Raw genomic sequence first — 15,350 nt, 5'->3', positions numbered from 1 at the left:
CACCATCAATTCAGCAAAAGTAAAATTAGTCTCTTATTCCAAAGGGACGGTTCCAGTGCTGGTCTGTTTCTCTACAGATGTCTTCCATGATGGTAGTACAGCTGTGGGCACATTCTACATAGTAAGGTCAGGCTCGCCTTTGCTGGGAATGGATCTGCTGAAAGTACTTTACTGCTGTATTGTAGGCTATACTGTGACTGACAATTCTGAAATACTGACCCTGCATGCTGTAGGATGCGCAAGTGGATTCAGACACAAAGTGAAAGTGAAAGAGGGTTTCGTTCCTGTTCAGCAAAAATTGAGAAGACTGCCATTGTCAGTGAGGCAAGCAGTTTCAGATGAACTGAAAAACCTATTGGAGCAAGGGTGATGCATCTCCCTGGGTCTCCCCAATTGTTATGAAACAAAAAAAGAGGTGGAGTTTGCATGTGCTTTGATTTAAGAGGGCCTAATAAGGCTATAGTTGTTGATAGTCACCCCTTGCTCCATATAGTTGAACTGTTGGCGGAGCTGCAGGGGGTCACAGTATTCTCGACCATAGACCAAGCCTCAGCATACCACCAGGTTCCATTGCACCCTGAAAGTCGAAATTTAATGGCATTTATTACCCAGGATGGGTTGTTCCGTTATAAACGTGTACTATATGGACTGGCTTCGGCCACGCTTGCTTTCCAGAAGATGATGACAACTATATTGCACGGATTGCCAGGTGTTCAAGCCTACTTAGATGAACCTACCTACTTGTTTATGGTTCACAGAGGACATCCATGACACTCGATTAAATGCTAATATGCAGAAATGGAAATTTAAGCTGCAAACCCTGAAATTTTTGGGGCATATAATCTCTAAAGAGGGACTACATCCAGACCCTGATAACATGGCTGCTGTCGTACATGCACCTGCACCCCATGATATGGCCTCACTGTGCTCATTCCTGGGCCTTACTTCTTGGTATATTAAATTTCTACCTGATTACACAACAGTGGTTGAAACTCTGCATGAAGTTTTGAGAACCTCCACTTACATGAACTTTCTCTGGACTGATAAGGCAGAACAACATTTTGCCACCTTGAAGACACTCTTATCAAACAACCCCATTCTAGCTCGGTTTGATCCCTGATTGCCAACTTACGTGAGTACTGATGCTTCTGATTATGGTGTGGGAAGAATCCCTTCTCAGCTACACACTGATGGCACTGAGCGCATAGTGGCTTTCACCTCCCGAACTCTTTCTCCAACCGAAAGAAAGTACTTGACTGTGGAGAGGGAAGCACTGGCTTGTGTGTGGAGTATTGAAAAATGGAGGACATATCTCTGGGGGAGGCATTTCGTTCTGCACACTGACCACCAAGCCCTTACAACACTTCTTACATCCAAAGACACTGGGAGAGCTGGAATGTGATTTGCTAGGTGGTCAGCCCATCTGTTATGCTATTCCTATGAGGTTGCATTCCACCCTGGGAGATACAACACAACAGCAGTCTGCCTCTCTCAATTCCCCTTACCTGAGACCAATGACCCAACAGATGAACCACAAATGGTCGCCACTGTTTCTCACTTACTTGCCTTGTTAGTCTCAGAGTTCTCTTCTGCATAAGGGAGCAGCCTCCAGTTAGTCCAACATCATACACAAATTGAGAATGGCTGGCCTAAAAACAAGAACTTAGTGAAACAAGAATTAGAACCTTACTTTCACATCAGACATGAGCTTTCTGTGGAGGGTTAGTTATGTGGGGTGATCACTGCCTAGTAGTTCCATTGTCCCTGTGTGCAAGACTTGTAAATTTAGCTCATGAAGGACACCAAGACATTGTACGGACAAAGGCTTCGCGAACTCTACTGGTGGCTGAAAATGGGCAGAAGTGTAGAAACCCTGATTGCCTCATGTTTGACATAACAGCTGAACAACAAAATGGCCAAGCCTGCACCTGCACTTCTCATACCTGTGGAATTACCTAACAGTCCATGGGAAAAGGTAGCCATTGATATCGTGGGACCATTTGAGTCTGCTACATGGGATTGCCGGTACTCCATAATGCTGGTAGACTACTACAGTAAGTGGCCAGAAGTAGCTTTTGCATTGGAATTGACAATAGATGCCATCATAAACTTTCTGGACACCATCTTCAGCAGAGAAGGTAAGCCACACTGCTTATTGTCTGATAATAGTCAACAACTAATATATACTGCTTTTGCTGACTTTCTGAACGTGCATGACATTCAGCATAGGTATGAGGATTCAGCTTGAACACCTCTTCCCATACAGACTTTGTAGGTAAGGAGGGAAAACCAGCGAATAGGGAGGAGACACAATGCCTAATCTGAAAGAAACGGAATAGGTGAGACGGAGGCAGACTGAATGACGAGGACAACTCAGAAATGTTTGCAAACACATTATTAATGAAAAACATTCTCAAAGCATTTCAGACCCTTCTTATCCCACACAGAGAATGTGGAATCTATAAAGGAGGGGGGAAAGAGGTGCTTATTACATATTGGTGCCATGGTTGAGGCCAAGATAGATTTAAAATGACGGCGAAACTGATAGAAAATTTTTAGAGCGGTGCATACTATTGGACTATATGTGTGTTGTGAAAGGGCTATAGGAAGGGAGGAGAACACCATAGCAGGGAGGGAGGTTGAAATACAAAACTTTGCTTCTAAGTGGCACCATGGAAGAGAGGGGGCCTGCACCAGTTTCTGAATACCTCTACGGAGCAGTGTAACCATTCTGAACCATAAACTCAGAGAATACCTTTGCCATTGCAGAGGGAGCCTTTGCAACAGTGCTAGATTTGTCCAAAACTTGGTCAATAACACAGTTTAAATCTCCCCCAAATATCAAGAGATGTGTGTTCAAAGCAGGAATCTTTGACAACAAATTCTGAGCAAAAGGAGCATTATCAAAATTCGGGGCATATACATTCACCAAAACTACTGGCGTTTGTGAAATTTTCCCATCCACAATCACATATCTACCATTTACATCAGAAATAACTTTATCAAAAAAAAAAGGGCACAGTCTTACTTATCAGAATAGAAACTCCCCTGGACCTGGAATCAAAATTGGTGTGGAACATGTCCAGCGAGCAGCGAGTAGGCAGAACCCTACAACACTGGAACATCCGGAAAACCATACCTATTCTTGTTGTGTGAAGTCACTCCCGAGCATAAAAGGTGCCACAATTACCATGTATCTCAGGCAACCTATAGATTTACATGGAAATTGATATAGTTGTCCACACCCACGCATTTTACAGTCACATTACAGTTACATTACAGTTATTAATAAATCGGTTAACTGTCATGTAGACAGCTTAAGATGGAGGATACCGTTCATTAAACCATCGTTGCACTTTTTGGGGGCGGTCGAATTGCAGCTTCTCATCACCGAGGTCTATCCGAAGGCGAGCAGGTTTATCTGAGAGAAGACCACACATTTCTCTCACGCAAGCTGTTTCTCACCGCAGCGAAAGCCGCCCTCCTCTTAGCGACGCTGGAATTGAAGTCAGGAAAGATGAAGACCTTACGGCTCTGATGGAAAAGTTGATTCCAATTCCCGCGTCGAACAACTTTTTCTCTGTCGTGAAAGTAGTGAAACCGCACAATCATCACTCTGGACCTCTGATTCTCTCGCTGCTCCTCCGAGGGCATGGGGCCAATATGGTGTGCTCTATCCAGCAATGGAGTGGTCGGAAAGATTTCCGAGCAGAGGACATCCTGGAAAAATTTAATAAACGTTACCAGATCACTCCCTTCTTCTCATTCCGGAATACCCATGACTCGGAGATCGCAGTGCTGTGAACGGGACTCCAAATACTCAACTTTCTCGGTGAGTTGTTTGTTAGCTGATGTTAGCTTTAGCACCGTCTGTTCCAGTGCTACAATGCAGTCACTGTAATCGTTCAGGTGCTGGTCAAGGTCGTCAATACGCCGTCCTTGTGATTCAATGCCCGATTTAAAACTCTCAAAAGACGCAACAACTGGGGCTAGAGCTGAGTCAATAGCTGCTTTCACCTGTACTGTGATGGTAGATGTTAGTTTTAGATGTAACTTAACCCAGATGGGATTCAAACCCACAATTCTCAGCTCTGAAAGCTGATGCCTTATCCATTAGGCCACTGGGCTGAAATAAATAGCCAGCTATAGCTGATTCTCTTGTTTACACATGTACTAGCTACTAGAGGAAATGCTTTTAGATTAATTTAACCCATTCACAGCTACCCTTTAGCCCTTTCCTGGCAGACTTTGAAAAACTCTGGAACCTGATGCACTTATCTCATGATCTGTGTGCAAGATCCTCCATTTTTCCTATATTGGACGAGGGTTGAAAGGGATTTATCCTGGAAGGTGCATTCTCTGAAACGTGGCTTCCTGTAATAAACAGATTAGCATCAACACACTCCTTATTCAGAGCTGGACTACTCACATCACATGATTGTCTTTCCAACATTTGACTAAGTATATCATGAAGCTTGCTTAGTGCTATGGAGAGTTTGCTATATTTCATTGCCAAAGTTGGTACTCCAAGGTACTAACCAAAGGTAGACTAAACCTTAACGGGTGAATTCCAATAAGGGGGCTTTTCTGATAAACAGACTAGCATCAACATTCTCCTTATTCAGAGCTTGACTGTTGATGTCACACGATGACATTCGACTAACGATGACAGGAAGCTTAGTCGTGTTGATTGGTGTCTATGCAGCCTGGCAAAAACCTGAGTAGCCACAGGCTCAGGGTACCGTAAGTATTTTCCAGCTAGAAAGTAGGGATGCACTGAAATGAAACTTCTTGGCCGAAGCCGAATATAATGAAAACCTTGGCCGAAGGCTGAATACCGGACACTTTTTGTTGCGTTTTTTCCATTTATTTTGCCCTTTTTTTCACCATTGCATAAATTACATAGTCAAAATGTGCTTTTTACTATTTTGTCTTGCTTTTCAAAGAAAAAAATCAATTACAAAAACTACAATTTCAAAATATTTATTTAACACTGAACATTTTTTTTCATTCCAGCAGGCATAGGCTACCAACAAGGCACAATATAACTTTAAATAAATAAATTAGTAAAATAAAAATATTTTTATGTGGTCATCTTTGAGCCCCCCTTGAATAGCCTATGTTAGGCCTATAACTGACTGCTGAAAGAATGTAACACTCTGTAGCCTACAACAAAAATGTGCATTAAAAAGTGCATTGACAAGAGTGCAAAAAATGGTTATATTCGGTTATATATGGCTTATTATCCATCCATCCATCCATCCATCCATCCATCTTCTATGCCGCTTAATCCTTCTTCAGGATCATGGGGAAACCTGGAGCCTATCCCAGGGAGCATCGGGCACGAGGTGGGGTACACCCTGGACAGGGTGCCAATCCATCGCAGGGCACAATCATATACACATTCACACACCCATTCATACACTGCGGACACTGGACATGCCAATCAACCTACCATGCATGTCTTTGGACTGGGGGAGGAAACCGGAGTACCCGGAGGAAACCCCCGCAGCATGGGGAGAACATGCAATCTCCGCACACACAGGGCCACGGTGGGAATCGAACCCCTGACCCTGGAGGTGTGAGGTGAATGTGCTAACCACCAAGTACGGCTGATTATATTTGGGATATATACCGCTCGCGTCCCTGTACACCTCACGGATTATTATAGTAGATATAGTATAGTTAGCTACGTTGTTAATGTTCTGTTCCTTGATAGATTTAGTTAGTTTAAACTATAGATTAGTTCATTTAGTCCCCGCTGGTTTTTCCACTCCCTGTCCATAGTCATAGTTCATGTTTCTTGTTTTGTGTTTTGACCCTGTTTTCTGTGACCACGACTTTGATTCTTGCTTTGCCCCATTTATGCCTGTTTGCCGATCGCCCAACCCTTTGCCTGTCTTGACTACGTTTTTTGGATTATGATTTGGATTTGTCTGCCTGCCCTTAAATAAATACGTCTTTACCTGCTTCCGTACCCTACTCCCTTACATCTCGTGACGTGACAGAATACTCCGGAACAGAAACAAAACAAACACACGTGTCCACAGTAAACAATGTCACAGTTGTCAACATCCGAAGAGCATGCGCTCGCTCACCACTCGTGCACGTAGCTTGTGCATGTGCGCGCCACCTCATCTCTACGAGCGCACTGCAGGCAGTGGAGGTTGTGACATTCGCGCGTCTCACTCTGGTTGCTAGGCTATTTGGTCTCGTCATCAAACACGTCATTGTTCGGTCAAATTTATTCTGCCTTTTCACTTATTTTTGCCGAAAAAATCTGGTTGCCGAACATTCGGTGGATCCCTACTAGAAAGGTAAAAACTGGGCTCATCCAGGATTTGGACGCAGGACCTCTCACACCCACAGCTAGAATTATACCCCTAGACACATGAGCCAAATTCATGTTACTGTGTATATGCTTTTGCAGGTTCATGCTAAACTGTTGCGACATGTGCACAAGCTATTACTGTGAAGGATATAATTGTGCAACAGTTATTGGCATCCTCCCAGCAAACACAAACGCGCTTTCGAAGAAGTCAAGCGAACCCCTGCCATTTAAATGAAAGCTACAGTTAGTCGAAAAGAGGCTTGATCATGACGAAAAAAATGATCAATGTTGAATATACGTAGAAAAGAAGCTTGAACAATGTTAACATTCTTGAAATGCTGTATTACTTTGAAATTGTGCGAAAAAAACTGATTAATGAAGTTACTGCTGTGTAATTTCAAAGAATTATATCTAGATGTGATTGTTCATTGTTCACTAAGATTTATTTTTATTTCCTTTTTTACGGGAATACGAAATCTCTTACATACGAAACTGCACATACGAAACCAAAACATACGAAGCTAAGCACGCTCATACGCAGATATTGTCCCTAACCCACGTCGGATATCATTGTACAGGCTATATCTTGAACTGGTATGTTTGTGTTATATATGAATGGATTGTTAAATAGATAATACTCTAGGCATTTCCATGAGGTGTAAAAATATTGTTTATTTTATATACTTGAATAAAAGATTCTGAAGTCGCAATCCCTTAGTTGCTAATATGTGGTCGAAATTGTGTTGAATAAATACGTGTAGGTGAGGAGCTGAGAGTTGCCCCTCCCCCACAGGGAAAACAACATCTTCCTGCTGGAGTTTATTCTCTCTCTCACAGCTTCATCTGAGTGGAGTTGGAGCAGCAGTTCACAGCTGGACACCAACTCAAGGCAAGTAATGTTTTTTCTCCTTATCTTTACATATAGTTATAAATCTGTTATGTAGTTTATTTAAATTAAATCGTTAAACAGCGCTTCAGCTATACAGTTTAAAGAGAAGACAGCTAACTAGCGGTTAGCCCTGATTAAATCTACCGAAAATTATTTAAGCTGTGATGTAGAGAGTAGATACTTCTTTTGAGTAAAATCTAACATGTTAAAGTTCAAGGCTCAAGGTTTACTTCTTCCTGTGGACCTTTTTGTTTTTATTTTTACACCCATTTCCCCCACAAAAATGTTAGCTTTCTAGCTAACATGCTATTGAACAGATTAGTTTAGTTTAGCACAGCATGAATTTTAGCTAACATGAGCTTAAAATGGACATTTCGTTTTTAAATCACAGCATTTTGTCTGAAGTTGTAAATAGCTGATTTTTTTGTGTGCTTTTTAAAGTTATCAGTGAACATATTAACACTAGCTTGCTGCTAGCTGAAGTTCAGTCGGTTAGTTACACAAGATGGCGGATAGTTACACAAGATTGTGATGTCTGTCTTACCTCAGGGGCTACGAGCGCGCGCGTTACTGCTGTGGTTCAGCGCCGCTTTCTGAGAGAAGTGTTTTATGTGACTTGTTAAGAAGTTGTTTGTCATCAGAATGAGTGTTTTAACCGTTAAACAGGGAAGGTTTTCTTACCAAAGACATTAAATCAGCTTTTCACTTTATTGTTGTGTGCCTCAGTATGTTAATTCTGAAGGGTATAATTCAGAAAAACTGTTTTTCATGTGTTTCCACTACTACTCACGCAATAAAGTGGTGAGTATCATCAAAAATACCTTTCCACAGCCTTTATGAGCTGTTGTTTGAATATTAACCATTGAGATCGAAAGTTTACTGTTATCTGATATGTATGACTTTAATGAATGAGGTGGACATTCACCCTACTCCACAGGATAACCAGACATTCAATGGCCTAGATGGCAGTGGAGTTTTCACAGAGATGGACTCGTTCCTGGTGTCCACCCCTGTGCGTTCTGTATGAGTACTATTTTTGTGAATATTCATAGGTCAGATGCATGACAATTTGTCACATAAAGATATATTCTGTTTTTGATAAATAGTTTGTTCATATTGCAGCTCTTACCATGGCCTCTCAAAACTCTCAGGGAGTTAGAGGATCTGAATGTGTCACAGGAAGCAGTGTCCCTCGAGCTGACGCTATCTTCTTCTAATCTCTATACTTTAAAATTATACCTTTTTTTTTTTTTTACCTTTACAACGTTTACAAATATCACTGATACTACTTTAGAGAAAGCAATCGTAACGTTGCACTGTCGCTAAGTTTTATTGGTTCTTACAAACATCTGCGACTAGCTTGTAGCCCATTAGCATCACCTTACTGTTAGCCTTGTTTACATTTCACATTTATCTCATTTACCGCTGTTTTTTTTAAAGCAAATATGTCGATTGTTTCTCTGCTTTTGAGTGCAGATGAGGACTCGCTCGAGCTGCAAATGGTGCTGCTGGAACTGGAGGATGTGGAGAAACAGAGCCGTGACCTACTCGACAAGCAGGCCCAGCTGCTGGAGCGAAGAACCGCGCTGGAAACATCTTGTGCTTCTGCCTACACATCCAAGGTAAGCACGCAACGTGGTATTACCACTCCCAGCCCCTCTATGCCGTGTGTTTCTCTGTGCAGGGACCGTGCACCCAAGACTTTTCCAGCTGAGGTCTCCGTCACACCGGCTCCGACACACCACGGACCTTGGGTGCACCAGCAGCGAAAGGCGAGAGCCATACCCTGGGCGAGGGCCTCTCCACCTCCAGTATTCAAGATCCCAACCAGGAACCGTTTCGCCCCTCTCCGTCAGACCAGAGCAAACGCTGTGATCGTCGGGGACTCCATTGTGCGAAACGTCCGCGTCGCTTCAACAAAGGGTAAGGTTTGTTAACAAAAAGGTAAACACATTGTTTTTCTGGTGCTCGTGTCCTTGATGTCACTGCGCAGGTACCCGGCATCCTGAAGAAGGACGAGCGCAGGAGCGGTCGTGCTGCACGCGGGGGCAAACAATATCAGGCTGCAGCAGACGGAGGTTCTGAAGAGGGACAAATGTGATTTTAATATGTATTGGTACAAATAACATGTTATAGTAATGTGCATATATATATATATATATATATATATATATATATATAATGTGTGTATTTATATATATATATATATATATATATATATATATATATATATATATATAATATGTATTTATTTATTTTTCACACCAAATTGTTGAGGCCCCCGTGGCGGCCCCCACTTTGGAAACCACTGGTGTAATGAACAGAACCCGCTGTTTGTTTATAACTAGAATCTGTTCTGGGAGCGTCCTAGGTTGTTTCGTCCTGATGGTCTGCACCCCAGCAGCCTCGGAGCGGAACTGCTGTCAGACAACATCTCCAAGGCACTACACACAAGGGGCTGCCTACCGTAAGTACATCTTCCTACAATAACAACGTTCATCATTTGCAATGTTCAATTAATAGTTCAACGCTTGTAGTACATACTATAGAGACTGTGTCTGTTCCCCAAGCTATACAGATACATAGAAAATTTCGGAATGTTTGTTTTAGTAAACTAATTAACATAAAATTGGATCATACTGAATGCACATCCAGCACCTTTAATCTGAAGCTGGGACTATTAAACATTAGATCTCTTGCGTCTAAGGCTCTTATTGTTAATGAAATCATTACTGATCAGGAATGTAATTTAATGTGTTTAACGGAAACTTGGATTAAACCAAACGAATACATAGCATTAAATGAAGCCAGTCCTCCTGGATACAATTGTGTACATCGGCCTCGTTCAACTGGTAGAGGAGGAGGTGTTGGTCTCATCCATAGTCAAAATCTAGGTGTCACACAAAAACCTAGTCATAAATTTAATTCTTTTGAAATTCTTTATACCAGTATAACTTATGTAGCCACATAAAATAAGTAAATTCCTCTAATTATTATTTACAGACCCCCAGGGCCATATTCTGAATTTCTTAGTGAATTTGCAGACTTTATCTGAAATATGGTTGTTTCTGTAGATAAAGCATTAATCATCAGTGATTTTAATATTCATTTTGATAACCCAGAAGACCCTCTGAGAACAGCTGTTGTGTCCGTCTTAGATTCAGTAGGGATTAATCAGAACGTAATCGGACCTACTCATAATGGTGGTCACACTCTTGACCTCATACTAACATACGGATTAAATTTAGAAAATATTGTCATTTTTACACAGTCTGAAGTTGTCTCAGACCATTATCTTATCTCGTTCATAATATGTATTGATCATAATATTTCCACCTCGCCTCGCTACCGCGTACAACACTTTCATATCAGCTACTGCACTGAGCTTCATAAACAACCTCCCAGAGACATCAATTAGATTTGGATCACCGTCTGTTCCCATAGAACTCGATCAGGTGACTGAATGCTTAGTCAACACTCTGCTACATGCTAGATAGCGTGGCTCCACTCAAAAGAAAATTAATTAGAGAGAAAAAACTAGCACCCTGGTATAACGATAAAACGCATACCTTAAAACAGACAATTCGACAATTAGAACGTAAATGGCGTCAAACCAAATTGGTAGTATTTCAAACAGCATGGAAGGAGAGTCTACTGAACTATAGAAAATCTCTTAGCGATGCTAGAAAAGTCTTTCTCTCCACCTTAATAGGAGATAACAAAAACAATTCTAGATTTCTATTCAACGCAGTAGCAAAATTAACTAGGAATAAAACCACTACAGAAAGATGCACTCAATCATTACATAGCAGTGAAGATTTCATGGATTTTTTCATTGGTAAAGTTGAAAATATTAGATGTGAAATTTAGGCTATTAAATTGAAACCAGAAAGTATTGTAACTAACCCTGTAGATGATAATATAGCAATATCAGATCAACGTTTAGAATGTTTTACTCTTCTTAGAGAGACCGAACTAGCTACATTAATCTCTTCAGCGAATTCATCAACTTGCATACTAGATCCTGTACCTACATTTTTCTTTAAACAGATTTGTCCTGGAGTAATTGAATCGTTTTTAAATATAATCAATTCTTCCCTTAGCACTGGCTATGTACCTAAATCACTTAAATCAGCAGTTATTAAACCCCTGATTAAAAAACCTGACCTTGACCCCTCTCCAGCTACAGACCTATATCATATCTCCCCTTCATCTCCAAGATCTTAGAAAAGGTTGTAGCACAGCAGTTATGCTTATACTTGCATAGGAATAACATTCATGAAATGTATCAGTCAGGATGTAGACCTCATCATAGCACAGAGACACCGTTAGTTAAAGTAGTAAATGACCTACTACTGGCCTCTGATCAGGGTTGTGTCTCGCTGCTTGTGTTACTTGACCTTAGTGCAGCTTTTGATACTATAGATCATACTATTCTCCTTGATAGATTAGAAAATGTTGTTGGCATTAAAGGAACAGTCCTCTCCTGGCTCAGGTCTTATTTGACCGATTGTTATTCAATTTCAATTCAATTCAATTTTATTTGTATAGCGCTTTTTACAATAGACATTGTCTCAAAGCAGCTTTACAGAAATATCAACACGGTATACAGATATTAAAGGTGCGAATTTATCCCAACTGAGCGAGCCACTGAGTGGCAATGGTGGCAAGGAAAAACTCCCTAAGATGTTTTAAGAGGAAGAAACCTTGAGAGGAACTAGACTCAGAAGGGAACCCATCCTCATCTGGGTAACAACAGATAATGTGAAAAAGTTCATTATTGACTTATATGAATTCTGTATGGCAATAGAAGCAGCCGTAGTCCCAGCAGTCTGGAATTGGAGTAGATTAGAGCTCCATCCAGAGGCAGGACATCCGAAATGGATCAGAATAATAATAATAAATCTCAGAATAATAAATCTATATGTTTACATGAACTGAATTTTTTGATCATAATATCAAAATTATGTCATACAATCCTATGTTACCAAATGACAGAATTGTATCTTATGTTGGACCATGTATTCCAGAGATTTTTTATTTGAATTTCTTGTAGCATGCTTACTTGAAGACAACGAGGCGGAGCAGCATCGGAGAGACAGTTCGCTCCATTCTCCAAAGAATCGGGGAGAACAGCCTGTGGTGTATGTTTTCGTTGAAAGGGTCAAAAGGTGGGATGCTGACTTTGACTGATCATGATGAAGTGTATCGCCTTGTACACTGTGAGTATGAAGGATAAAAAATGTATACATGACAGTGTATGCCTCCTTTTGCAAACTCTTGAAAAGAAAGTTTTGCCTTCAGAAATTGGACATTTTCTCTGTTATTGCATACGGGCTGAATGTTTTTGTTGATATTTATGTTACAGATATTGCCGAACGAGCCCATGGACGTGAATATACTGTTGCCAGTTGCAGAGAGGCCATCGGCAGCTACCTAAAAATGCCCCAGTCAGGAAAGGTGGCAAGAAACATAATATGAGTGTTTATGATTAAGTCTAGAATTTAAATCTACAACTTCTGTGATTCTTTTTCTTTTCTCATTCATACAAATGTGCCATTGTGTAACATTGTTGACTGATTCATTAGTTTTTATATCCATTTGACAAGCAAAAACCTTTCCACTATGCATATAACTGAAAGTGCATACATAATCCAAACCTTTTGTGAATATTGATGATTGATTTGGAGGTTTCAAATTATGAGTGAATTGTGGTTCACTTTCTTGCATTCAGCAATGTGTAGCTAATGTCTGTAGTTTACTGATTCCGAAGTAGTTGGTTTAGACTGCATCATATAGTATATGTATATACCAATGAAATGAAATGCCATATTTTTAGATATATCCACTGTCTGTTCACAGCACAGCTACGTGGGATCTCCAGTGCGTCCTACAAGAATTGGGCCTGAGTCCAGTTCAGATTCAATTTTGGAATCTCATTCCTCTCCCTCGTGTGACAGCCTCCAAACAGTACAATTCTAATGAGCTTGTATATACTGAGAATTCCATTGGAATTTATTTGATGTCTTATTAATAAATTGTTTTCTTTGATTAGCACTACATGGGTATATCTGGCTGTTTTGTGTTACAATATTGAATGTCATTTTTCAGCTTCACTTTGTCTGCATTTACTATAATTCATGCATGTTTATTAAAAATATTCAGAATTTGTTAAACTATATCATTGTTGTCTGTCATTGATAAGATTCGTCATGGGAATTCCATAGACCAGAATCTAACATCCACATTATTGAAGCATTGTTTAATTACGGATTTTTAAAAGCATGCGGTATGTTATATGCTTTAATTGTATCTTGCCACATAATGTTGGAAAATGAGGACGTTGCAGGCTCAAATTTTGCCTATTACCTGAAGACACTTAACATAGAAACAGATACTCACATATTCAATTGGAGAAAGAAAATTAAGACACCAGCCATGAGTGAGAAGAAGCAAGTGTCCAGGTTTACTCGTTCCGTTCCACCACACGAGATCCACACCGTTGAGAGTCTCAAAAGTGATCTAACACCCAGAGCAGCAGCTCCCTTATTTATACAGTTTTCTAAACCCAAACACCAATATGTTTAGAAAAAGCTTTCCCACAATACCATTACGTACACGACTCAACATTTTTGAGAGACCTTGTACTCACGGGGTCCGCTGTTCCCATAGACAGTTATCTTGCGGCTCTAGCCGTTCCCATGGACCGTTATCTCGCCGCCCTAGCACGGCTCAAATATATTATAAACGGCCCGTCTTGATTCTCTCTTAAAAATTAAGGCCTTCGTCTGTGTCACCCCTGACTTGTTTCTCGTGTGAAGAGGACTCTCCACACCTTCACGTGCATTATGGGTAAGTTTCTTTCATATTTTGTTCTACATTTCTGTTTTATAATGCTTTTTCTTTCATATTTGTTCTGCATTTTTGTTTTATAATGCTTGCAAGTATTTTACCCCCTTCACTGTACTCCATACCTCATAATATCCTTATAATATCCTTATAATCCTTATACTCCTTTTATTATCCTTATAATATTCTTCATTCCCTCTGTGTGTGTGTGCTTCTGTATCTGTGTGTGTGTGGTTGTCTGCATAGGCCTCTGTGTGTGTGTGTGTGCTTCTGTATAGGCCTCTGTGTGTGTGTGTGTGTGTGTGTGTGTGTGTGTGTGTGTGTGTGTTGTGTCTACATGCCTGACCTTGTCTGTGTATGCCTTGGCAACTGTGTGTGTGTTTCTCAGCCTGCCCTCCTCAGCTCCTATATTTCTCTGTGAATAATAAATCATAATGTTAATCTTAAAGTGTGAATCCAATTCATCAATATCCGCCTAATACAGTTTATTCGCTTCTATGTGTCCTAGGTGCCCATCACTTTTTACTTGTCTCCTTTACTGGAGGGGCTGGATTTGGATCTGAACACTCGCTATCAGCTCGCGCATCTCACTGCTGACATCACTATGCTACTCGACGTTCTTCGCACCCCCTCTGGAAATGCGGGGTTCCCCCCACCTCTCAGATACAGAATCCGCCCCGTGAATGTGTGTATTGACGCCTCTACACAGACAGATCCTCTGCCTGACCCTTCCTCCAGCTACCAGACTGATGATGATGTGGCCTTCTCCGACCCAGGCTCTGATCACTCTCCCCCTTTCTCACCTGCCAGTACTGAGTACTCTCCCCCGTACACCTCAGCTGGCTATCCCACATCCCCTGAACTCACCCCATTTTATCACCTGTTTTCTCCCTACCGCTCTCCCCTGCTCTCGGATTACCTACCCACCAGCCCAGTGAATTCTCAATAAAGTCAGCCCTGTAAATTCCCAATAAAGTTACTTACTACTTATCCTTGGTCTCCCTCGGGTTTATTTCTTGTGTTTTTCATATACAACAACGTCCTCTATAATTTCTTGAAAAGTACACAAATACTTGTGTACTTTTCAAGAAATTATAGGTACAAAAAGGATTACACATATCTGATTAGAAAAAATAGCATTGTAATGTGTGTAACTTTGTGTATAAATATTTGTGTATTTACACCACATTATGAGGTATATACAGCCAATTAAAAAATACTATATGCATGTGTATCATTTAGCATATATTTGTATATGAATTATTACAAAATTTGATTAAT

General features: G+C 40.7%; 1 protein-coding gene across 4 annotated transcripts; it reads left to right on the top strand.

Moving 5' to 3' along the window:
- Positions 1-6,748: 6,748 nt before the first annotated feature.
- Positions 6,749-13,410, top strand: LOC128617087 (uncharacterized). Of its 4 annotated transcripts, none has more exons than XR_008387509.1 (6): positions 6,749-7,220; positions 8,697-9,143; positions 9,592-9,687; positions 12,277-12,442; positions 12,589-12,680; positions 13,083-13,410. XR_008387509.1 is itself a non-coding variant. In XM_053640075.1 (4 exons), exons 1-3 carry the CDS (start codon positions 8,666-8,668, stop codon positions 12,411-12,413), a joined length of 711 nt encoding a protein of 236 aa, XP_053496050.1. In that variant the 5' UTR covers positions 8,040-8,665; the 3' UTR covers positions 12,414-12,442; positions 12,589-13,069. The 4 variants fall into 4 exon arrangements, 1 of the variants encoding a protein (XP_053496050.1); XR_008387510.1 differs by lacking the exon at positions 6,749-7,220 and adding an exon at positions 8,040-8,232; XR_008387508.1 differs by lacking the exon at positions 6,749-7,220 and having other exon boundaries at positions 8,040-9,143.
- The last annotated feature ends 1,940 nt before the right edge of the window (positions 13,411-15,350 follow it).

The sequence above is a fragment of the Ictalurus furcatus genome, chromosome 13 (assembly GCF_023375685.1).
Source record: "Ictalurus furcatus strain D&B chromosome 13, Billie_1.0, whole genome shotgun sequence".
In the NCBI taxonomy this organism is placed as follows: domain Eukaryota; kingdom Metazoa; phylum Chordata; class Actinopteri; order Siluriformes; family Ictaluridae; genus Ictalurus; species Ictalurus furcatus.
Note: the sequence above shows the minus strand (reverse complement) of the source record. Positions and strands in the feature narration are given on the sequence as shown.

Excerpts from the sequence above, each read along its gene's own strand:
- LOC128617087 (XM_053640075.1), top strand. The coding sequence starts at position 8,666 with ATGTCGATTGTTTCTCTGCTTTTGAGTGCAGATGAGGACTCGCTCGAG. Across the intron at positions 9,144-9,591 it reads CCGCGTCGCTTCAACAAAGG|GTTGTTTCGTCCTGATGGTC; the intron begins GTAAGGTTTGTT and ends GGAGCGTCCTAG. Across the intron at positions 9,688-12,276 it reads CACACAAGGGGCTGCCTACC|CATGCTTACTTGAAGACAAC; the intron begins GTAAGTACATCT and ends AATTTCTTGTAG.